General features: G+C 36.8%; 3 protein-coding genes and 1 long non-coding RNA gene across 6 annotated transcripts; all 4 read right to left on the bottom strand.

Annotated features, from left to right (window-relative positions):
* Window positions 1–56: 56 nt before the first annotated feature.
* Window positions 57–3,067, bottom strand: LOC111004541 (putative serine/threonine-protein kinase At1g01540). Its single transcript, XM_022275578.2, has 7 exons — window positions 2,114–3,067; window positions 1,890–1,994; window positions 1,576–1,698; window positions 1,309–1,479; window positions 1,078–1,207; window positions 765–974; window positions 57–452 (listed from the first exon to the last, which is right to left on the bottom strand). The coding sequence occupies exons 1-7, from the start codon at window positions 2,755–2,757 to the stop codon at window positions 270–272; spliced, it is 1,566 nt and encodes a 521-aa protein (XP_022131270.1). The 5' UTR covers window positions 2,758–3,067; the 3' UTR covers window positions 57–269.
* A 2,341-nt stretch (window positions 3,068–5,408) lies between these two features.
* LOC111004542 (uncharacterized) lies at window positions 5,409–8,682 on the bottom strand. Its single transcript, XM_022275579.2, has 6 exons — window positions 7,779–8,682; window positions 7,586–7,681; window positions 7,412–7,477; window positions 7,268–7,333; window positions 6,049–6,372; window positions 5,409–5,969 (listed from the first exon to the last, which is right to left on the bottom strand). Exons 1-6 carry the CDS (start codon window positions 8,301–8,303, stop codon window positions 5,904–5,906), a joined length of 1,143 nt encoding a protein of 380 aa, XP_022131271.1. The 5' UTR covers window positions 8,304–8,682; the 3' UTR covers window positions 5,409–5,903.
* Window positions 8,683–10,553: 1,871 nt separating this feature from the next.
* On the bottom strand, window positions 10,554–17,271 carry LOC111004655 (putative E3 ubiquitin-protein ligase RHG1A). 3 transcript variants are annotated; one of them, XM_022275757.2, is made up of 6 exons: window positions 17,043–17,271; window positions 13,173–14,962; window positions 12,217–12,270; window positions 11,415–11,513; window positions 11,193–11,333; window positions 10,554–11,079 (listed from the first exon to the last, which is right to left on the bottom strand). In XM_022275757.2, exons 2-6 carry the CDS (start codon window positions 14,871–14,873, stop codon window positions 10,948–10,950), a joined length of 2,127 nt encoding a protein of 708 aa, XP_022131449.1. In that variant the 5' UTR covers window positions 14,874–14,962; window positions 17,043–17,271; the 3' UTR covers window positions 10,554–10,947. The 3 variants fall into 3 exon arrangements, with proteins under 3 accessions (XP_022131449.1, XP_022131450.1, XP_087983263.1); XM_022275758.2 differs by lacking the exon at window positions 17,043–17,271 and adding an exon at window positions 16,639–16,945; XM_088127137.1 differs by lacking the exon at window positions 17,043–17,271 and adding an exon at window positions 16,639–16,945 and having other exon boundaries at window positions 12,217–12,267.
* Window positions 17,272–19,519: 2,248 nt separating this feature from the next.
* On the bottom strand, window positions 19,520–24,459 carry LOC148209409 (uncharacterized). Its single transcript, XR_015792640.1, has 2 exons — window positions 19,863–24,459; window positions 19,520–19,788 (listed from the first exon to the last, which is right to left on the bottom strand). It is a non-coding gene; the product is annotated as an uncharacterized LOC148209409 (long non-coding RNA).
* Window positions 24,460–24,865: the final 406 nt, after the last annotated feature.

The raw sequence follows: 24,865 nt of genomic DNA, 5'->3' as shown, positions 1-24,865 counted from the left end.
GTAATTACAGTTACAAATAACTAATTTTGGTGATGATAATCGTTAGAAGATGTGGGAGACCGAAAACCCAAAAGATTATACAAAAACATTATACAGATTGTTCGGTACAAGTGCAACAGTGGGGAGGGACTGCCGGGAAACAATTTATGATAAGATTTTTTCCAGCATTTGGAAGAATAGTGTAGCCTGATTGATAATAATGTGAGTTGGGCATACAAGTTCATTCAGAAGCCTCCCCGTCAACTGAGTACGAAAAGAGAAGGTCTACATCACCTTAAAGTGTGAGGTTCACGAGGCTGTTGTTCTTCAAGTTCTTGCTTTCTCCATAGATGTTGGCTTGCTTGGGTTGCTCCACTTTCATATCCACTGCTGTCTCCAGATTCACTCACAAGCCTTTCCATGAGCCTTTCCTTTAGAAGCGATCGTCCCGGTTCCCGTCCCACTCTACGATCCTAAAAATATTTGCAGAAAGACAATGGTGGACGATAAGACTTAGAAACAGGAAAGACCAGGGATATATTTCAAAGCAAATAAAAGACTGTCTTCTAGTTTAAGTAACTCATTTGGTGATTCTTTACAAGTATTTTTCCAAATAAAAACTACTAGAAAATAAATTTATTATTTTGTTAATTGAAAAAATAATTGTTCATAATTCATCTACAATCATTAACTACAAAACTGAAGCAAATAATTCAATCAAACCAAGATAAACACTCTCATGTATCATGTTGGCCGAAGTAATTGAAGAAATGTTGTTTACTCACATCTCGGAAAGGAAACTCGTCAGCTTCAAGCATATGAATTACATGCCCCATTTTCGGCCTCTTCTGAATGTTAGGATCCACGCACCGTAAAGCTACTAACAGAGCACGTTTAAGAGCCCTTGTTGAAGGCTTCTCAGGCAACTTTGGATCCAAAATTCCCTCTGCGTTTCGATTACTAACCATTGTTTTAAGCCACTCAACTAGGTTCACCTGTAAGTTCGACCAACAAATTGACATGAAGAGTTGGGGAAAATAGTTGCCTATATAGGCATAGTTAAGCAATGACAAGAACTCTGGACGTGTGAAAACAAACCTCTCCTGGAGGGCGGCTATAATCTACTGGATTTCTCCCTGAAATTATCTCCATAATGAGAATACCGAAACTATATACATCACTTTTTTCATTTAACATGCCAGTACTAGCATATTCTGGAGCTACATATCTACAACACAACTCAGATGGCAATGCGTCAGTTACTCAACCAGATCATGAATTTAAAACTAGAAATCAAGTGATACATTTCACACTAGAACTTAGACTAACCCGAAAGTTCCCATCACACGGGTTGTCACATAACTCCTCTCTGAGCCGAGAAGCTTTGCTAGGCCGAAGTCAGAGACCTTTGGATTCCATTGCTTGTCGAGCAAAATGTTACTTGACTTGATATCACGGTGAACCACCTTAGGCTCAAGCCCCTCGTGCAGGTAGGTTAACCTACGTTTCTATGAAGTCAAAACCACGCAATAACCTGCAGAACACAACTTGTATCCACAAGCAAAATAGTGGAAGAAGATACAACTTAGGACATACCCCTTTGCTGTTCCAACAATTATATTCATTCGAATGTCCCATGTGAGAGGGCTACAAGGTCCAACTTCTCCATGAAGCCACTGTTCCAAGTTTCCATTATCAATGTACTCGTAAACAAGCATCCTACACAGTAAAACAAGCAGATTTTTTACAGACGATCCCAAATTACCTCAAGAGAGTACCTTTTTCGGTATGTTTTATATAGAACAGTTTCTTAGAACTATTCTTAAAACCAGTTTTTTTAGAACAGTTACTCACAAGTCATATTGAAGATGAAACTCAACAGGGAGTAAATTCAAGGAGAATCAGAATACCTATGAGCTCCTTCAGCACAATAGCCGAGCAAACGCACCAGATTCTTGTGCCGAACACGTCCAATTGCTTCCACTTCAACCTTAAACTCCTTCTCAGCCTGTCCCCTGTAGCAGCATTATGTATCAAATTCAATAGTGGATCCGAGTAAAATAAGACCAGAGCTCGCAGCATAATGACATATATGCAAGAAATTGCAAGGCTTCCGAGTGAGAACGAGAAGAACCTGTTATTGAGCAAATTTTTTACAGCTACAATAGTATTGTCCTCGAGAACACCACGGTAGACAATACCATATCCACCCTCACCAATCACATTTTCATCCGCAAAACCATTAGTAGAATACTCCAGCTCTCTGAGAGTGTACCAATGTCCCCAACCCAAATGCGATACCTCTGGCACAGCCAACGGTGCCTGATCGCCTGACCGAGCTTCTCCGCTGCCGTGGGACGAACCGCCGCCTTTCTCCGGGTACGAAATCCGGTGGTCCTTCCCAATTTCAATGTGAATTCTATGACGCCCACTCACTGGGCTCCCTTCTTCCGTCTGAAGCAGAGTGGCCAAAGGCTCTGCCTCCGGCAACGGCTCAGGATTAGAAGCCAATTGAACTTTTGGGTCAGAATGAGTTGGGTTCCGCGAATGGTCGATTCGTATTTCCTGGATTTCCTTGGAGACATTTGGGATAGTGGGGTTCAGAGAGGGCTTAGATTTAGAGGAACTGTTGCGCCTGGAGGTGAACCATAGCGAAATGAGGAAGAGAACGATGACAATGGCGGCACCAACGCAAATACCCAGAACAACCCACAAGCGCAAACCAAAAATGGAGGTCCGCTTCGAGAGCTGGTCATTCAAGAAGGCATAATTAGACATCTTCCCCCTTCCTTTTCCTCCTCCTCCTCCTCCTTCTCCACTTCTCCCTTCTTCTACAACTGCTTCAGACTGGTTCTTCTCACGGAGACAGCCACGAAAGGAGGAGGACAATTAGTCCCAGAGGCTAAAACAGCGATGCAGCAAGTAAAATTGAAAAACCGAAGACAAAAAAAGAACTGCACATTCCCACTCAATCAGTGGGGTTCACAGAGAGAAAAAAAGCTGGCATGATGGGACTTCTACTTCTAGAATGAAGAACCACCACTAAGCTTTAAGCTTTCTTTATGTGCAATGCTTCTATATCTAACCCATTTTTGACCCATCTTCCCGGCGGTGGCTACCTCATTTTCCACGGTAAGTTACAAACAATTTCTGAATTTGAGGTGGGCTTACGTTTCTATTGATCAAACCATTTTCATTTTCAGATTCTTTCTCTGGAATTATTTTCAATGAAACTGCTTGAATTGTCTTATTTGATCAATTAGAGTTATAAAATATGGTAATGAAATAACCCAATTGTTAAGAACATAATAGCGACAATAACTTTTGTTGTATCTGATTGTTATTTGGTACAATAATGATAGTGTAATTGGTAAAGTCTTCAATTGATTTTAAAATTTCTGTAGCGTGCAACTTAAAGTAATATGTTTGGCATATCTAAAGAGAGTGATCACGGACTTCGTATTCAAATGATAGAAAAAGAGAAATCCAAAAGTTGAGAGCTTAATTAATTGTAGCATCTAGCTTAGACTAATTAATTACTTACTTAAGTACCATTATGTTTTTCTTAGCTAAAGTTGAAATTGTTTTGGTAATGTGTCTATTTTCTATTTCTAATTTTGATAAATGTGATTAACTTTTAAGACATTTTGAGTGTAGATTTGTTCTTATTTGTTTTTTTACGCCTTCCATATTTTTGAATATTAATAAAATTGCTATTTTTTTAGTTGTTACTCATAAAGTTCATATCAATTTTTTTAAAAAAAAAATGATACAGAAAAAAGTAATGTTTTTATGTTTAAAACATTAATTTTCAAGTGAACTTATTATTATTTTTTTTTTTTTTGCTATAAAATTTTAAGGAATAAAAAATAATAGATACTGATCAGATACTTTTTTCCCTTCTTTATCATTTTTTTTCTCAGGAATAGGAGACATCATTCAGAAAGAAAAATAAATAAATAAGACAAAAAAAAAAAGAAATGAAAAAGTTGGGCCTGGGGAATCATCCTGTGGTGCCCTGCCCCTACCACTTTCCCATTTTCAAATTATTTCTTTTCCTTAAAAATAAAGTTCGTGTATTGCTAATTTCTTTTAGTTTGATAAAATTCTTTAAAATATTATATCTATTAATTAATTTTTACATTCAAAGGAATAATTTAGACTTTTATTGGTGAACGTCTATTGATAAAATACATATATACACAACAAATTTTATTTCTAAGCCCAAAGTTGCATATATTGGTATTGTTTTATTTTTACATTTAGACTTTGTATTGTTTCTCATCTTATTATTATGACATATGGGGAAAAAAAACGTATATAAAAAAATCTGAGTCCTGCACAAAATTATCTAAAATTTATGTATTTGCAGGAAAAAAGAATCCCAAAGAAAGTTAGGATGTGTTTATCCCACAAGAAAAGAAACATTTTGAATCAATGAATTAAGAAAATTGAGATCTAATTTCTAAATTTGTCACCAAATACCTATTAAAAAATAAATGTCTGATTTTTATTTCCTATTGAATCAAAGTAAAAATTTAAGGTTGACAAAATTGCAAGATTTTCAACATTAATAGCTGATGATGTCTTAGAAATGTCAAAAGTCTCTATTTATCGATCAAAATATTGATAAAATATTAATGTCAATAAATATTTCTAGAAAATTTATAAAAATAAAAGGTATATAAAAAAGTATTCAAATTAACAAATAAATATTTTATTAGTTAAAAATTTTAATATTAATATTATATCGATGTTATTTTGTTGATATATTTTATATTCCATCGACTTTTTAACAACATTATGAAAATGTCGAACTAATGACATAAAATTATGGGATGGAAATGCCAACAAAAGTTTAATACCTCCATTAGAAACATATTTAATAGAAAATTTCCAATAATTGTATTATGTTAAAAGAAATTAGTCAAACAATGCTGCTATTCATTAAAGAACTCTGCCTTCCTACTTTAAAAAATTAATAAAGAACAGTAATAATAATAATAATGCTACCTCGTAAAGTAATAAATCATAATAAAGAGTGTCAGTCAAGGTTACATAATTAATTACCTCTCCCAAGAAAATAGAATTTGACTACTGTACAGTCAACAGTGTACACTACGCCGCAGTTGCCTGCTTTTAATCTTTCTAGGGCACCAAACTCTCTTTTCCCTTTTTCCGAAGGCCACCAAAATTCATCTTTAATCATTCACCTTCATATGCCCATTGCTCTTTATCTTTCTCATATAAGACATATTCTCTTGGGCCTCCACGCAAGGGGAGAATCTGGCCCTCACCCTCAGCCCAGGCCATGTTTCTTTACTTCAAATCAATCAAACTTTACTCACTAATCAACAAAATCATATGATTTCATGCTTTATTGTTATCTAGAACTAGTAAACACAGCCAGTAATCCAACATCATGAGAATGAGAACAAAGTTAAATGGAATTTTCATATAATATGAAGGATATTTATCTAAAAATATCCTGCCAAAGAGCCAGCATTTCTCTTGTTTCTTTTGTTGACAGCAATACAAGGCAAAATAATGCTCTACTCCACATCACTGTGCAGATGCCAGATATTATCATTGGCAAGGAGTTCGGACCACCATTTTCGCTCTCCCCAAAAATATTTGGCAGCTTCTATCACCTTTCTTTTCGGATAAAGCAGAAGATGTAGATTTGTGCTCATTTCTATGTTGCCTATTTGATACTTGAAGATATGGTTCTTAAAAATATAGAGTCAAAGGTTTAATATCAAGATTATGTTAAACTATTCTAGAATAGATTTTTGGTAAGTGTGGAAGTAGAACTTTATGCAGTTTCTATGTAATGTTTGTAGTTGAAAATCCACAGGGAAGTAAAGGAATTGCTTCATTAGAAAGGCCATACTCTAGTGAGCAGCATCCTGCACAGGACTGCACTAAGATGCGTCTGCTGAGTCCTTCCCTGTCCTGGCACAATCTAATTGCGTTGTTGGTCGAGCATCCTACATATTTGCAAGAAAACAATTGGTGCCATTACCACAAACCCAGAAAAAAGTTAGTTAATGTTGTTGTTATGGTTACCTTGAAATTGGCAGAGAGATCAAATTGTCCATCGTAAGCCTGTATTGCAGGTTCAAACCCGAATGTGGTTTCTGAAGTTGTGGTATTTGGTACAGAAGGGATGGCTATCGACTGATCTGAAATGCTACATTTGTTGGAAAGATTGAATGTAGATTGCAGGGGACACCCTTCATTCCCCGAAGATGACGCGTCTATGCCTTTTCTGGATGTTAGAAATGCATTTCCTACATCAAAGTCCAACCCCATCTGAGGTAGTGGAATTGGCTGCAGCATTCCTGGTAGGCACATTGGTTGCAAACTCAAGCCATTTCTCATTGATAACATCTGCAAAGCCAAATGTCATTCATTACAAGTTTAAATATGTTCATCAAACTACGGTCGTCGGTCGGCTTTGTTGACCCAAAGGGAAAATGGAATATGTTCTTAGTTCCTCTTGACCTAGCATAACAAATACAGTAATATAGCCAGAAATGAGCAATGAAAACAGGTGATATTTAAAAAGTAATGATCATGAGAAGAAATCTCCTAATTCTCATTTCTGAGATTTCACGCCAAATCCATGAATTACATTATATTGAGATGAATACTATCTAACATAAGTCAATTGACGCAAGTTTGAGGACTCTCTTCATACAAATTGCCTACAATATCAGTACAATTTGAGAGTTTTTTCACTGAAGAGAGAAAAATGCCATAATCAGAGAGACCAGGATAATTTCAGTATTATAGTTTCCCACAAAACTAAGGAAAAAGCTTGACTTAGTGAACCATCTTCTCTTGAGAAGTATAATTTTGGCTATGCTGCTTAGGGTTCAAACTCGTATAACAAGAGGGCAAAAAGTAATCCGACACAAAGTGGTGGCGGTGATGGAAGGAGATCTCCTGCCTTTTTAAACCGAAAATGTCCCAACAATTCTCATAACAACTCCTAGACGGACTCATTCAGTCTTTAGAAGTTCTCTGATTTGTTTGCAAGCCTAATTCAACGAGCCTGTCCAGTTTTACTCGACTCATATCATGTGGACGAAAGAACACTGCCTTTACATATATCAGCATACAAGATTCTGGATGGTCCACATTCATGGATTATTTGTGGTCAGTATAAGGGATGGGGCCATATAAAAGAGAGGAGAACCATATCAAATACAAGTGACACCATGATCAAATTCTCAGATCCATAGCACCAAAACAAAATCTGGAAAGAAATAAAGACGCCCACCTGCACTTGAAGTTGAAGCTGCTTCAAATACTCAATTGCTTCGTCCAGCATTGAAGCCTTGTCCGTCTGTCAAAAGCACAAGCTCATTGTAATTCAAAGTATTTAAAAGTGAATCTGTCCCAATCTTGAATTTGACAAACATACCTTGTTCGAATTCGGAATTAGGTTCTGAAGGGCTTTCATTTTCTCATTGATCCTTCTTCGTCGTCTCTGGCCCACCCACCAATAACATTAGCAAATGTTAAGCAATGAAATGGTCGTAATGTTAACTTAAAACACAAGAATATTTAGACATTGGGGACCCAATATGAAGCTGACCTTCTCCGACATATTATGAACCTCAGCGCTTCTACTTCGCTTCGAGGAGCTTCGAGGCAGATCAGTACTGGACGGAACATCCGGCACATCGCCGCCCTTGGAAAGCTCACACAAAATCAAATTAACTTATGGACAAACAAAAGCTTCATTTGGGCAATACAAAACTTATATATCGAAAATTGTAACAAACTACCTCGCTATCGCAACTGAAGTCACCAAGATCATTTTCCGATGAAAGTCCCCTTCTCTTCAACGGCGCATTAGAATCAGAATCGACAGCGCCGGAGGAAGAAAACGCGTTGTCTGAACTTTCCTTGGCGACAATACTGACGAGATCCCCAGGATCCGACAGTTTTCCGCCGCCGCAAGTGGAGTTCACAGCCACATACGAACCATCGGCAAATCTCACATCCCCAACACTACAATCCGAGAAGGCGTGGTTCAAAACACGACTCGACTGAAGCCGATCCTCCGGAAAGTCCAGCATGCAGGACACTCCTGCGGCAGGCTCCGGCCGCCGCGAAAACAGAGACGAAGGGTGCCAAGGAGGTTGAGAATGCAACAACGGCATGAACCGGTTCTTGAAGGAGACGCAAGAAGCAGGAGAGGAAGCAGAAGAAGCGGTGAGAAGGTGTTGATTGATTAAGGAAGAGAAATCTTCCGGGTCATGGGGGAGACCAACATCCGAAGAAGGGGAAGTTCCGTACAGATCCGCCATGATTAAGGAACAAAAGGAAGAAACGATCAAGGGGGAAAACGGAAAAGTGGGAAGAATCAAGCAAGGCCGGAAAGATTACGTTTGGTTTGTTTGTTTGAATTGAATTGAAGTGAGAATTGTGCGCAAAAACGGTTTTGAGTGCAAGGAAATGGATATTTGTTTGTTATTGTTATTGTATTGCTTTGTGTGTACTTTTTCTTGGATTCCGTCTTATCTTTTTCCGTTGTCTGTTTTTGTTGGGTAGAAAGCAGGGAATGGAGATTAAGGTTTTTAATGGAGTTTTTTTGATGTTGCAGACTTCTGGTTCTGGTCTGCCCCCCGAGGTTCAACCTCTCTCTCTGCTTCCTAATCCTAACCCTCCCGCCTTAATCTTTCTGTGTTTCCCTTTTTAATTTTTTCTTCTTTTTATACCCATAAATGGCTTCCTTTTCAAAATTTGGCCCATTATTTCTCTTATTTACAAAGTTTTCCCAAAATAGTCCATTTCTCTTTTACCTAATTTCCCTTTTTGTCCCTTTCTTTCTGGATAATAACGTAATTAATGCGAGCGGTTGCTTTTATTTTGTTCGATCTCTCTTTGCTTGTTAATGACCATCTTGCCCTTCGTATACCTATTCTTCTTTTAGGTTAATTTTTTCAACTTCTAATGTTGGTCCTTCGATTTGAAAAATATTTCAGTTAAATCAACGAAGTTGGAATTATACTCTTTATTTAGTTCATGTTCTTAGTACAATTAATGACATGTTAGCATGTAGTTCAAAAAATGTGAAGGGAGTAAAATTAAACCTTCGTAGACGCTTTAATAATTATGTTTAAGTTGGTGTGATGTGTCGCTCAAGTAAAATTTATTTAATGTATACGTCATTTCATTATTTTGTATTCTAGTTTTTAAAATGTTAATCATTTTATTCAAGATAATATATCAATTCATAATTATATTTTAGAAATTATTTTACCTTCTCACAGTTTCTTTGGTTTTTTTTTTTTCACCCTTGAGATAGAAATTTGAATTCTTTTGCACCTTTCGTAAACAAAAAAAAACTGAAACAGGTTTTTGATTTCTTAAATCACATTTCTCCTCTCAACAATCGGTACACTCTCTCATGTATCGGGTAGACTCTTCTTTTGCAGAAGAATGAAAACAATATTTGAATTTTTTTTCTACTTATGATATTTATGTATTTTGTTTCTTGAAATCAAACTAGTTTACCATAATTTCACATTAATTTTTTTTTTTAAAAAAAGCTCTTTTATCGTAAAAGACTATCTGATTGATTTTCAATATCTCATGCAAAATGATTTTTTATAAAAAAAAAAAAAAAGAAATTTTGTGATTTTAGAATGAACTTGTTCAATGGAAGAAAAGAAACTACAATAGATGATAATAAGGTGATTCAATTGAGCAATAAATTATTAGATGGCCCAAAGAAATGAAAGGTCAATTTCTACAACTTCATCCATATTAGAATATCTTATAAAATTATAATTCAATTATGGCCATAATTTCTTTCTAATTTTTTACATCTCAACTTATTCTCTCAAAGACAAACAAAGGTGGCTCATGCGAACCACGTGTTTGGCCCATGAAGTGAAGCAAGGTTCGAATGTCACTTCTCCGTATCAAAACTCTAAATTATAGATAAAACATGGATTATGAGATCATGACAAAAAGCTCAATATGAGGAGCAATCTGAGTTACACTGACTTCAACTATCTATTATTTTGTTATGTTCTAACTTGATTAACTTATTTGTATCACAATTTTTTAAAATAGTTACATTTCCATACCAAAAAGTAAAGAAAACCCCTTTTTTTTATAATTACCAAAAATTTATGAAGTTAGAAAACTAAAACCAAAATTGTAATCCAACGGATACTTCACGTTCCCAACTGAGTTTCCTAGGGAAAAGATCATTATATCAATACATTTTACATGAAAGGATAATATGATTAGCAAATTGCAGAAAATTGAAAAATGTATTCCATAATTGCATTAAATTAAAAGTGGAAGGGAAATGACAGGATGGATGGCAGAGGCAGAAAGTCAAAGGCGTAATAATGATCTATCATTCACTGTCTTATCCCAACAAAACGTCACCGTTTGCCCTCCACTCCACTCTCCTGCAATCCCAATTTATAACCCAAAACCAACGCCACAACCAAAATCAAACACAATCTTCTCTTCTCTTTGTCAACATCATTTAAATATGAACATAAAACAACCCCACTGTCTATATTTTCCGAGCTAAATATGGAAATATCCGATGCCATGATATATTAAGATTTAAGACCAACAATCTCTAAAGTAATGTCAATGGGAGTAAACATTAATTAGTTTCACCATCATATAACCTTAAAGCTAACAGTTCTTCTTCCTTGCCAATTAGAACCTTGAATTTCATTTCTTCCAAAATAAAATTAAAAGAAAAAACCAAAAAAATGATTGCTTGCATATATTAAAATTTTACTACTTGTAAATGTATGTAGAGAACTTCGATGTGGCTCTTCATTTCTGGGACCAAAGGTGAGAACATTTGCCATCCAACACACCATCCTCCTTCCCTTTGGGGCATCCCCATCCCTCGTTTTGTTGCTTTAGCAACTCCAACCAGGTCTGCATCTCCTACATAACAACCATTCCTTCTCAGGTTGCCAAACCAGTCGTTTTACAGATCGGACACAGATTCTTTTGCATCAGCCACTGCCTAATACAATCCGTGTGGAAGTCGTGCCCGCATTCCAGCGTTCCGATGTCTTCTCCTTCCATGTATTCCTCCTGGAGATTGGGCGCGTTAGAATTAGTCTAAATAGATATACAGGGAACAGCAACACAATGCCAGATTATTCATGAATGAAACAGGTGAAAAACAATCAGGAATCAGTCACTACCTGGCAAACACAGCATGGTTCTTCCTCCACCTGCGATTCAACAGCATTGACATGCTTCTTCTGTTTCAGACGAGCAACAATCGCCTCTTCACTTAGTCCGGTGTTGACATTTCCGATACGTTCTTCCAAAGCCAACAATTCCTGCACTCAACAAACCAAAACATGAACAGAGCAACAAAAAGGTCCAAAAACATGGCTTCTTTTGGTTTGCATCAGCCAGACCTCATACGACATGTTATCAACGTCGAGACGCATATCCCTGTGCCTATCATAAATATCAGCCATCCCAAAAAATAGCGACTGGTCGAGGATCATCACATCCTAAACAAAAGAAATTTTAAAGCAACATTAATATTCATGACCATGGTGGTGATAAAAACATGACTTGAATGTTGGGCTACTAAATTAAACTACCATAGAAGCTTTTGATCTCATTAGTTATGATATAAACAAAATTTTCTCCATGCATACCACTATTTTCCCAATTTTGGTACACAAATCCTCCTCCAGCCCTTCCAGCCCTTGCATATTTAGAGATATATTTGATATTATATTCAAGGTCTTTTGGATACTAGCCATCTTAAAGACTATGTACCAATCAGTGCTACCAGAATCCCATTCACATATACCCACCCCCACCCCCCACAAAATAAGGACAAAATAAATTGCTACAACAAGATTAGGTGCATCGTAATCAAGTCTAAAGCCATGGAGGCATATTTTATAAATACAAAGACCATGTCATACACATCATCAAGGTTATTCATATCAACTAAGTGAACCATTTTGATCTTTCCCAAGTCATCACAACTGCTTTATTTCTAACTGTGAACTGGAAAAGAAAACTGAAGTGCGAACAAAACTAAGTAGCTTTTTGCCATCATCATTGGATGTGTTAAATCTTACACATTCTAACTAATCTAGACAAAAACATGCAGCATAATGACTGGCTGTATCCCAATTCAATCATGTAAATTCGCCAATGCACCCATTGACCATGATACGGCACCAATAAGGATCCTACCTCAACTCGTAAGCTTTCACCCCTGCGTACAAGGCCCAAGACATTGCGTATCTGCTTCAGACAAAATAATAACATGTAAGCTTCTCATTACAAAAGATAAGATCATTAAGAATCAATGAAGGATAGAATATCAACAGTAAGCTAAACGGTCAAAGACAATTATACTCCAATAAACCCTTTTTATAGTACATAACCCAACATACTTAACACTTATGGTGTAAGTTTACTTATAATTGGAGCAAAGGATTACAAGATCGTAGAAAAGAAGATTGCTAGAAGGTAGCTCATGCTAAGTAGGATTTCTGAAAGAATTTGAATAACTTATAGTCCAGCAGACAACGTCCTAGCAGGCACACACCCTACTGCACTTACCTGAAATGCAAACCTGCTACCAAAATGTTTAATACAGCGCAACTTCAGAAATACCAATTCCACTTTATCACTTTATGACGGCTTGCATTAAAAGAGAACTTTCCCAAATATTCAAACAATAGGCCAAATGGTTTTTAAAAATTTCATCATTCTCTTTAATGAGTCAAAACTAAGTTGAGAACAGTACCATCTTGACCACAGATGAAATTATAGATGTGCATGCCTAAGCATGGATATTACAAGGGGAAGTAATACAATTACTCGAATCCAAAAAAAAAAAAAGGCAGACCAATTTGATAAATAGAATACTAGTTTGTGACAAATCAAAGAAATGAGAAACCCACGGCAACTTAGTTTTCTCCACTAGAAATAGAAGTCCAGAATCCTTTTCAAGAAAAGAGGAGATTGATTGACTGAAGAAAGTGGTTTGCATAAAAAAGAATTCATGGACCAAAGACGTTCAAGAGATTGATCAATCAAAATGTACAGCTATGCAGTTGCAGATGAAGACAGGCATTCATATATAACACATATGCATCTAGAGCCATCATTAAGTTACTCCATGAAGGAAAAATTCAACATACCTCAGATACAAGTCTATTATTGTCACTTCCTTCACTAGAAGCACCCAAGGCTCGTAATGAATAGGGAAGACCAAGTCCACTGTCGCCTCTTCTTTCCATCCATAATGTAGACCTCGGTTGCAATAAATGGTGCCCCCGGCGGCCAGATCCAGATGAAAGAACCATATCCTGGGCAGAGGTAGAACCTGATCGTGAATAATTACTTGTTCTGCCTCCAGACTCACTCGTAGCAGAAGAAAATAGCTGCCGACGAACATATTCTGTTAACCTCCTAGGAAACTGCGTTGGAGAATTCTCAGGAGGCATCCAAGGTCCAGATGGGGGATGGACCCCTGAACTTGAACCAACCCTGGATGTAGAAGCAACATTTCCAGGAATGGACAAGTTTGCAGATGTTAAACCTCTACTTGATGGATTTCGAACCAAATTCCTCAGCTCATTTGCTGGAACAAACATAGGATGTTCAGATACATTTCTTCCTATGTTGCTTGTTCTCACCTCCTCACGTTGCACCACCTGTCTCTCACCTGCAGAGCTGGATGAACTACCACTTCTTGAAGTAGAACTCCCATTCCACCTATATGGTTGTAGGCTTCGGGGTAAAGCAGGCACATGTATCATAATTGGCTGACCTTGAGCAGATATATTGTCTACAGCTGGTGCCGGCCTCAAGTCTAGTAGATGCTCAGCAGGTAGAAGTCTTGCTGGCAGCTGGGAAGATGAGACCCCAGGATGCCTAACAGTAGTTCCTGCTGATGCAAAAGACTCTTGTGCATTTGATGAACTTATTCTTATGCGATAATTTCTCTGAGAACTATCATCTGAGCTTTCTGCAACAATCGGCTCAGAGAAGCTGTTCGAAGTCAGTTCACCTGCGCCTCGAACAGGGGCTTGATTCCCTCGCACTGGTGGAGCAGGTATGGTTAATCTACTCCCTGTGTTGTAGCGACCGGAGAAAACAGAAAGAGGTGGTTCAGCACCACTTTCAATATGCTGAGAGTAGTTACTGCTTCCACTTAAAGAGGACTGCGCAACATTTCCTTCAATAGCTTTTCTTTTACATGGTGCACGACGACCATCCAAGGAAGAGCCTGCTCTACCATCATTTGCAGCTGGAAGTCCACTAGTTCCAGAAGGAAGTAAAAGAGGATCAGATGCACTGGAACATAAAATACTCCCTTCTTCCGGACCACTAGATTTGTACATATTAGAACCTTCATTAACTCTGCTACTGTCACCTCCATGACTTGCAAAACTTGCATTTAAGTTGAGATTATGAGGAATAGCATTAGAATTGGAATTTTGTATAATCAGTGGGCTCAGATTCACATGACCCAGTGAAGGATTATTTGATGGTTCACAGAGTCGGTTTTCCGTAACGGGACCATCTGCATCACGAGTCATTGAAGACCATCCAAGCTCAGCTTTCTGCTCATCAGGTATCGCCTCGGTTTGCATATCACAAGAGCTAGGTTCCCCCAAATTCCATCTACTTAAACTTCGTTGCTCATGGCTCACAGAACTCACATATCCAGTATTTATATCAGAAGTAGGTAGTAAATATTCTTGTATCCGGTTTTCTGCCGGATTCCACATGTTATTCCAGTAAACTGGCTGGTTACCAGGATTATTTGATGAAGATCCATGTTCAAAGTTTATGGTTTCTGACAAGGAACCAACACTACTCCTTTGCCCTTGCATTAGAGAAAATGTAAATTTCCCTATCGAAAATGAGCCAAGTCAACAAAGTTTCCCAAACAACAAACCAAGTCACATAAACTTGATTGAATCTGAAAACAAATGGAACAGAGAGCCAATTAGAAGAAGCAGTTTCAAAGCTTCATACAACATTAAAAATTAACTTTTAAGATCTGATAGATAAATAAACTCAAAGATCAAACATAATAGTTTTGCTGGCACGAAAACACTAGATGCTTGCACAAATTACCAAATACAATTTGATAGCAATCATAACAATTTCTAAACGAGTACAGGAATGTGGCCCAAAAATGAATGGACAAAAGGTGCATCTTAAATGACAAATAAATCACAAAGTTAGAGCTTCATTCCCCAAAATGATTGACCTCAACAGCCCAAGTTTTCACTAAGCAATATTCATTTTCTCTGCTCCAGACTCCAGCTTAATGGTCAGGTTAGCCATAGCAATTCAAGCAAATAGCCAAAAACTAAGCAACACTCATTTTGGGACACTTGAAACAATGTAACACTGGAAGTTTGCAACATTGTCTAAATGCTTTTAACCTTCATAGCAATTAACCTTCAATTTATTTCACTTAGTACTTAGCAAGTAATATGAGTATTAGAAAATTTAGAATATTTTAAAACCTACAATGCTCTAATACATGAGTTGACCAATCGGCTAGAAATGAAACTTAATCAGTAAGGGCAAATTCCAAATTGTGAGAAGATAACAAAAACTAGAATATTGGGTCAAAAGTAAAGAAACACTGATTCTGGCAGTTGAAACAATGTAAGACTGGAAGTTTGCAACATTTTCTAAATGCTAAATAGCATCTTACAGGTCAACTGTCCAATACCTGCGAGAAATTGCAGTCTCAATTACGCATGGAAAGTTTTATAACATCATATTAACGAAAGGAAGAAAACGAGAGAATATGGAGAAACCATTCAAAACCAAAATGTTATATTACACACAGTTGCAATATCCCACTTCTCTGACATGCAAGCAATTGCAGAGTAAGATATTCATTTACATGTTTCTATCCCTAGAAGAAGGCTGACAACAATGGCGACATTCCACATTAATATCATGAAATAGTACAAATTTGCATCTTGTCCAGCAACTGTCCCAATGCCAAATGGGCAAATGAACCAAAAATTTCAGAGTTCGAACTCAGCGAAACATCATAAACACATCCCACCCACAAGAGGAGAAACGATAAGGTACAATAGCCACACAACTGAATCCAAGAATCGACAAAATCAGACTCTCGCAAATTAGGCAAACAACTTAACCCCAACTATGATCAAAACAACTGAAAATGAGAGCTTTCTACTTCAAACAACCTAGAAAACAGCACTGTTGAAGGCGGAGAAATCAAGGCCGCTCAACTTATATCCATAATTTTGGCGTGATTACAACCATCGTCGCCGAAGTCGCCGATAGGATTAGTTCAGAATTAAGATTGAAGAAGTCAAAAGGCAAACCCTTTTTCCCCTCGATACAACCTCTAACAAAATCCAAACGAAAAGAAACAAAAAAAAAAAAAAGAAAGAAAGAAAGAAAGAAAACGTAAGAACAATATGATGTTTGAGCAGTAATCAAGTTATCCGCTAATTTTGCCGTCGCATTAAAAACCTTCACCAGGAAAGAAGATGATAACCGAGAAGATCAAACATTTGATTATTGAATCATCGATCATCGAGAACCGATCAACGAAGAAGAGAGAAGACAAGACGATGAGAGAAAACCCAGAAAACTTACCGAACAGATGGAAATTTTTTGAAAAGAAAAGGGGGTCCGATCTACGAAGAACGATCTCGGATGAAAACCCAACAAGTAATCCCTAAATGGAAGTGAAGGAGAAAGCTTTATCTTTGTGAATCGCCCCCTCGATGAAAGTGCGAGCTAACAAAACCCACCGAGTAATGGGTGAGGGAAAGGTGGGGGATGTGAGGTAGACAAAAGACCATGTCCAAGAAATGGAGATTAAAGAGGGCAGTAATCTTTAATTTAAGAATTAACCCAGAAGAAAAGGAGAGAGAGTAACAGTCCACAGACACAAGGGCAGGCCGTTCCCATTTCCAGACAAAGAATTTAATAAATTTCAAAATAAAAATAATAATAATAATAAAAATAAAAGTGTTGTGTCCTGTTGGGCCGCTTACCAAATGGCTCAGGCCTCAGGTTCAGGGGTCTCCATCTTCCAAAAAAATTTCTCTCTCTGCATTAATCTTTTCTCTCTCTATCTCTAAACACGCAAGAAAATTAAACAAAAAAAAAAGAACCAGAAAAGACCCGCCCCCCAATGTCCGCCGTAGACAGCCACAGCCACAGCCACAGCCACAGCCCCACCCAGTTGCCCAATTCCCACTTCTCTCTCTCTTTTCTGTCAATTTCCCCTCACGCCACCGCAGCCCCCTTCCTCCGATCCTCCGCCCTTCTCTCTCTCTCTCTCTCTCTCTCTCTCTCTCTCTCTCTCTACTGTGAATTAGGGTTGTGAAATATGAGCAAAGCAAAGATCATAAACGTGGGCGCAGATCCTTTTTCCCTTTTCCTTTGATGGGTCCCATTCCTAAACTTGAGATTTCGTTTCCTTTCTTTGCCAGGGCTGTTTGTGTGTAATTTTTGACCATCTATTAATGGGGTTTTCTTCACCCATCACGTGGTCAAACAAATGTTAATCACAATCATTCAAAATAATGACCCAACTAATACACACCAATTCTCCTTCTCCTTCTCCTTCTCCTCGTGTAACGTAAAAATTTGGCAAATACAGAATGAATCGTACATGCGTCTGGATGGGATTGTTTTTTTCCCAGTGGGTAAACGTTACGCGTCCAGGCCTCCCTTTTGCTTAAACAAGTGTGAAAGGGTGAGGCTAGTTGAGTATTAGGCCAGATTCTAACCCAACTTCCCTTTTCCATTCATTTGAAAAGGGAAGTTGGGTTAGAATTGTGGGCCTATTTGATTCTTTATGGTTTTGGTTGTATTGCCACTTTCTTTTCTCCTTTTTTTTTTTTAATTTGTTACTGTCTTTGAAATGTGGGTTTGCTTTGCTTTGCTTTGCTTTGCTTTTCCCATATACCCTGTATTTTTTTATGCCATAAAATGAGGCCACACAATATGATAGCAATTTGTCCATATGGGTTTGCTTGTAAAAACCAAATGCTTAACAGCTCCTCAAGGGGGAAATTGCAAGTTTTGTTTTGGCCCTTCTTTTTTAGAATAATAATAATAATAATAATAATCACAAGTACTAATTATGATAACGAGATGACGATTCTCCCACCAACGAGAATATTTAGAAAATTTCAATGCTTTTGACTAATTGGAGAAATATATGGCCAAACCTAAGCGTTTAGCTAATCAACAACCCAGACGCCTCAGCTTATGAAATCTAATCTAGATGCTTAGTTTAAATAATATATCAATTTAAAATATGAGGCCTCAATCATGCACCCACATAGAGAGAGAGAGAGAGAGAGAGTCTGATGGTGGTGTTACAAGTTGACCCTTTCAATAAAGAACCTACTTGTGAACTGAGGTAAAAACAAGTGGTTAGTTGTCAAGTTGGAACAATTAAACCCAATAATAATCTCCTATAATTACCATCTTAAATCCATTTTCCTACTCTTCGCTGAGTGGGTGTGGTGTAGTAATTGCAGATTGAATATATTTACAAAAAGGAAAAATTCAAGTGACCCAAAATAATGGATCTGCCAAACCCAGAGATTGAGGGGATTTTGCAGGCACTTGAGATGAGATGGGTCACTTTTTTTTTTTTCACCATGACTAATGAGAAAGGAAAACGGCTGAAGATATAATTATCAAGCCAAACCAGAGGGGAAGCAAGATTGCCTCTCTCCTAACCCACCATTATAAGTGGGCATCTTTGTCACTTACCATTTTTCTTCTCAAAATGAGTACAAAGAAGATTGAAATTTAATCAAAATGAATGTGTCAAAGAAAGAAAACTGGCGCCAACTTTTGTCAATAATCAAACAGCAGAAAATTGCGTTAATCAATCCCACCTATCAGCCAAGAACTTTAAATAATAATAATTTTAGAAAAAGAAAAAGGTGGGGGGAGGATGAAATTGGTACAACAAATGAAAAGGCGCCTGCTGCAATAATCACTGAAAACTGACATGTCAATCCCTTTCTTCTGCAAATGTTGCAGTAAATATACTTACCAAACCATCTAGGAGTTTTAATCAGTACACTAAGCAAGAAGGGTAAAAATGATGCATAGGTGTACTGGATGGAAAGGTCATTCACCCATAACTGCAAAATAATAATATCACAATGGAGTTTTCTCAACTACCAGCTTAAAAAATGCAACTCACAGCAATAGACAATAAAAGAAAAAGGCCCTTTTCATCATTAAGTTTCATTGAACTTTGCATATACAGTTGGAGATTTTGAAAGTAAACTGTCTAAGAATTGCCCGTGATCTACAAATAGATACTAGAGTGAACCCAAAAATATTTACTAACTTCACCATCAACAGAAAGGATACCACAGCAAGCAAGCAAGCATACCAAGCATCTGATGCAATTTAAAATGTCACTCTTCCACTAGCCTTATAAATAAAACAAATAGACTCATCCTGGTGTTTAAGACAGTAGGTTGAAAAAATAAAATAAGGAACAGGCAGGTATGGTATTAATCTACTGGCAACAAACAAAATCCAATTCATTTAATCTACATTTAAAATTCCTCTTCTATCCACAAAAAGAGGAAAGAAAGAAGAGCGTATTGTAAAAGTTAAAATAGGCAAAAGTTAATATTTACCGGGAAGTACTCCAGCCATTAAATCTTAATATCCAGAGCAAATAAGGCTAAAAATTACTTGGTGAAACTTAAATACTTCTCTCTGTCCCTGCATCATTATATCCGAGCTCAAGATTTTCTGGTCATCAGTAAACTTGTTTGAGCTGTCTTAACAGTTACCAGGAAACTTGATCCATAAGGTGAGTTTGATACCTATCAAGTCCTCGTCCATAAGTAAAGCATTTGCTCGCAGCTTAAGCCTCGCACGTGGGAAGTCACCGGCACTCCAATCATTGTACAAAGAAGAAGATTAATGTTTGGCAGCAAGTGGTAATCAAATAATTAGTATAGAAATACTAAAATCCGAAAGGGAAAATATATGCAATTTCGCAGAGACTTCACAAACAAAGACGCGTGTCTGATAAGTGATAAGATAAACATCAAATAGTTATCTTATTTTAATTGTGTCCACTTTCTTCACAATCCACGTGTTCGAAGGTAAATGCTGTTTCCTAGGTGTCGGTTGGACATTGGCAATTACAGGACAACTTAATATCTACATAATGTAAAGGCAACCAATGAAATTCACAAGGGTCAATACCAAAAACGCATAACAGCATGATATATATATTCGAAAATGTCTTACGCTTCCACGCCAAAATGACAAATCTAGCTGTCTCCAAAACGCAAGGCCAATGAACGTTAAATTTGTCAAGCAGCCCACGTACCCTCATGCGACTAGTCCATCATTCAGAAACGCAATCTAAATCATCAGCTGGGATGTCATGCAGCAGCAGCAGAGAAACACTCCTTAAACTCCCTCCGAAACTTGTCTTCAAAGTCTCAGCGACTCAGAGTGTGAAACTTCAGTTCGGTCCATCCCGAAAGCACCCATGTAGTAAAGAAGCAATTACAAGGAGACGAAAAAGCACCAAAGAGAACTTATCAGACCATATTCAGGGGAAAGTGGTGGTGATAACCAAATCCAACCTATTCAAGGAGAGCCACGGTAGACCTTCTTTTCTCATAATAGAAAGAATACACGAATAACGTGAACGCACAAAAATGATTCACATCTTTCTCTGTCATCTCTGCATCTTCAGTTACTTCCAATTTGTAATCATTTAAACTAGCCATTCTTTGATATAGTGTCCACGTTAATGCTTAGAATTACAGCAGGAACCATTATCAACAAAAACAAAGGCTCAATCTCTGAGCTTGGGAACACCAGAAAGTCATCAAATACACTGGTAAATAATAAAAATGAAGCATGCCGTAGGAATCATACGACACAATGCATCCATAAAGAAAAGAGGAGATGGGGGAACCTCAAAGGGGGAGACGGTTTAGATTCTAGAGGGCAATTTACAGCAGGTATTTGGACATTCAAGTGTCATCTATCTAGATTAAACTCATAGGATAACTAGCCCCTGAACCTCAAAATTTCTGAGTTGACCCTTTGACCACCATGGTGATTGCCACGATGTATAGATATCAGATATCATATCCACACAGATGAGAGGGATTTTACAAGCTATATTCAAATAAACGTATGAAGAAAGAGTTAAACGGAATAAAACTATAATAACAAAATTTTTTGGAGAAAAAAAGAACTAAAATCAAATCTGCAAAATTCAGATGACAATATTTTTGTTTCTTAGAGGAAACACATTTATATTTAAGGGGAGAATAATACTAAAAGAGTGGGAGATAAGACAATCCAAACCTAAGCCAAGGGTTATGAAAAAGATTACCAATGGTCATGAATGGTAGGAAGAGTCATTACTGAAATTTTTATCAAGAGAGCTGCAATTTTAAGCCAGAACAGTAATTAAATGAATAAATCATCCCAATTCCCTGGTTACATGATCACATCTACAAAAAGCCTTCTATTTCTCTCATCCATATAAGCCAGCAGATTGTGTTCCAAGAATTTAACCAGAGGACTTTAGCTTTGCAAACAACAAAAGCCACAGAGAATGAGAGAGTAAATATTTCTTTCTACGAATGAGAATACAATGTAAAAATCTTGGTCGTCATCATAGTTCTACTGAAATATACAACCATATTCAAGAGTTTATGCAAACATGCATGCATGGTGCATGGGAGAGAGACTTTACCAGAAATTTTCTAATGAAGAGAACACTTAAAATACACAGGAAAGTGACACGACCAATCTTCCAGCCAACAGGCTGGAAGTTGCATGATTGCTCCAATTTTCTTTGACAAAAGTCGAATTGTCAATTGCTCTACATCTAAAGGAAAACTAAGGGGAACTGGGGAATATATTTATTATTAGAGGATAGATCAAAGAGATGGCCAGTTTCCTTTCCAAGCAATCTTCCTATTTTTGCTTCGCCAAGGGAATAATCTTTGAAATATACTCAGAACTAGGAGAAATATCAGAAGCTAGCAGATCCAAATAGTGAATAAGAGTTACTTTTTATGTCTATGAAACTCGTTTTGCGAAAAAACTACATTGTTAAGTTTCCCATGGCAACTTGCCGAAATATTTAACCAGTGATACTCACGACTCCAAGACATTGAAACAGAGCAAAGTGCATATAGATAGGGCATACTTAGTCAACAAATCATTTGACCCATAATTTTGATTGCAGCTATGTGCTTTGTGGGCGTCCAACTCCAAAAATATAGGTTTCCAAGCTCATCTTCCACGTCTCGTGTTACCTCTCAGATGTAATTGCTACAAAGAGATTCTTAGAGGAAAGCATTTTTTTCATTAATCTCCGCAAGCTAAGATATATAATAGGCCATAATAAACATCAGCTTCATCATTAAGGAAAAAACAGAATTTCCATTCAACAAGCTTGTTCTTAGTTCAACAAAACAAAAAATCCAGACCTTTATGAACCATTATGATCGAACATTATCTGTGAATTTAAGAAGGGTTTTAAAATAAAAAAAAAAAAATTCAACTATGTTGCCAACTACTACTCCAAGAGATGTCAAAAAAAAAAAAAAAACAAAACTACTCCAGCATGCTTTTATCTTAAAACCATCCAAGTAAGGTTGTAAAACCACATGCTTTTATTATAAAAAGGATATTAAGAAACATTGCACGAGGAAAATGTACCAACTCTGAGAACACTCTTAAATTTATCATCCCCTGTCGACCAAATTATATAGAAGTTTATTCCTAGATATTGTCAAGTAAATCATCTGTAATATGCTCAGATCAGCTCTTGATCTCTCTACTCTCACAATTTTCAGAGCTTTTCAGCCTATCACTCGTTTCCATCAAGTTCTTTATCAATCAAGTCCATTAGTTGCTTTCACAGAATCATATGCATCATCTAAGTAAACAAAACCGAAACACTTTGACCTTCCAATTACCTTCTTTGTAACTACAGCACTGATTTCCGCACATCTCAAGAGAATGATCTGCAGACCACCATCTGCAGTTCCCTCCAATATACTATTTACATACACAATGTTAAACTCTGTCTCATTGAAAATAATATATCCAGCGTCCTAGGAAAGTATCCACGTCCAGATTTGTTAGTTATTGGTCAGCATGCCATTAGCTTATCTATTGCATTTTGAGCAGCAAAATCAGACTCATTAACACGCCAGAAGCATCTATTACATTCTAACAAGATAAAGGAATGCCAAAAGACAGAACGGAGTATGGTGCAACGTTTTCTGATCAGTTGCCTTGTTTGTCCAAATTGTGTACCATAAAGAAAATAATATTGTGCAAACGAAAAAAATTCCTTTTTGAAGGGATGTTCAATAGATTACACTCTAGAGACATGCATATCATCAATCCCACGAGCGTTATCTGGTAAAAATAGCACGTCTAGAAGAGCATGCCACCACAAAAATTACCAGACAAGCTAATATAGAAATTATTTACCCAGAAAACCAAAACTCAACGTATCATATTTACAAATGACGTCTGTATATGTGGGACCTGGATGAATAATATAAATAATGACCATTGAACAGCTCGTCTAGGAAAACGTGTCTGAAGTAAACAGAAAAATGTTTAACTAAGGGGTAATTAGTCCAAATAAGATATCACAAGAAGCGAAGAAAAAGAATTTCCTACCCAATAATTCGCCAACGTCACAGACCTTCTGAAGAAACAACAACATAAATGACACTTCAGGTTTCAGATTTCATGGCATTCCAGAACATCAGATAAACAGAAAAAAGAAAAGATTAATAGTCGATAAAAGGAGAAAGATCTAGAAAAGAAGAACGTACCTGAACAAAAATATTGATAATCCCGTCCTTCCAGGATGTGGAGATACCGACGAGACAGCACAATTGTAATGAAATCGTGTCACTTAGTGGCGATTCAGTCAATCCCCCTTGCGGCTCTATTACGGGGAAACGGAAGGAATAAGGAACTGCTGAATTTGTGAGAAAAAACATACTCTTCGAGTGGTGTGCAGAACAACAGGGAAATTGGTTCTCTCTGATACTTGCCTCCGACATGGCACAGCTAAGTGCCGTCGCCGGAGTACGGTGCTGAATCTGAAATTGAGTCTAAGCTGGAGGATTTTACGTAAACCCTAGACGAAAAAGAATGATAGTCCTTTGAACTGAATTCCTCCTAAATGTTGGAAGTCAAGAAAATGGGTGGCATTGCAGATCAAATAAATGAATTCATAATAATTACTTGTTATTGATCCTACTTCTACAGGGAGCAGGTTCTTTGTTTTAGTTGTGTTTAAATTCATATAAAAATAGCTAATTTAATTTAAGAATATAGTTTTTTAGAACAACGTGTTGATAGGAGAATTTGAACTCACAGTTGTAGAAGCAATACATTGATAGTCGACTATAGTCTTCTTCAAATCACATTAACATAATTTAACGATTAAATATCTTGTCAAGAGGGGAAAGTTTAATCTCTCATTCTCACGATTTATTATAATTAAAATAAATAAATAAACAAAGTATTTTTCTTTTTTAATTACACATCACCTTTTGTTTTATTATATATTTTATAATGATAAGTGATATTTTTTTTCCAGATAATATATCTTATCTTTTAAAGGATAATGGTTCGTTAAAAATTACATTTTATCATTTGCTTTAGATTTTATAAACGTAGAATTTTTTTTTTCTAAACGTAGATACTAAACAAATGAGTATATAATAATAATAATATGTATAAATGTGGGAATGGATAATTAAACTTTCAACTTCTAAAGAAATAAGCAACATGCATCTTTTAGTTAAAA

This window comes from Momordica charantia, assembly GCF_013281855.1.
Source record: "Momordica charantia cultivar OHB3-1 chromosome 8 unlocalized genomic scaffold, Mcharantia_2.0 BLBB01000008.1, whole genome shotgun sequence".
In the NCBI taxonomy this organism is placed as follows: Eukaryota; Viridiplantae; Streptophyta; class Magnoliopsida; order Cucurbitales; family Cucurbitaceae; genus Momordica; species Momordica charantia.
Note: the sequence above shows the minus strand (reverse complement) of the source record. Positions and strands in the feature narration are given on the sequence as shown.

Coding starts and splice junctions, on each gene's coding strand:
- LOC111004655 (XM_022275757.2), bottom strand. CDS start 14,873: ATGCAAGGGCAAAGGAGTAGTGTTGGTTCCTTGTCAGAAACCATAAAC. Junction 12,271..13,172: donor ATAATAGACTTGTATCTGAG/GTATGTTGAATT, acceptor TTTTGTCTGAAG/CAGATACGCAATGTCTTGGG. Junction 11,514..12,216: donor GTGAAAGCTTACGAGTTGAG/GTAGGATCCTTA, acceptor TCTTTTGTTTAG/GATGTGATGATCCTCGACCA.
- LOC111004541 (XM_022275578.2), bottom strand. CDS start 2,757: ATGTCTAATTATGCCTTCTTGAATGACCAGCTCTCGAAGCGGACCTCC. Junction 1,699..1,889: donor TGTGCTGAAGGAGCTCATAG/GTATTCTGATTC, acceptor TTTACTGTGTAG/GATGCTTGTTTACGAGTACA. Junction 1,208..1,308: donor CGTGTGATGGGAACTTTCGG/GTTAGTCTAAGT, acceptor GTTGTGTTGTAG/ATATGTAGCTCCAGAATATG.
- LOC111004542 (XM_022275579.2), bottom strand. CDS start 8,303: ATGGCGGATCTGTACGGAACTTCCCCTTCTTCGGATGTTGGTCTCCCC. Junction 6,373..7,267: donor AGCTTCAACTTCAAGTGCAG/GTGGGCGTCTTT, acceptor TTGGCTTTGCAG/ATGTTATCAATGAGAAATGG. Junction 5,970..6,048: donor ATCTCTCTGCCAATTTCAAG/GTAACCATAACA, acceptor GCAAATATGTAG/GATGCTCGACCAACAACGCA.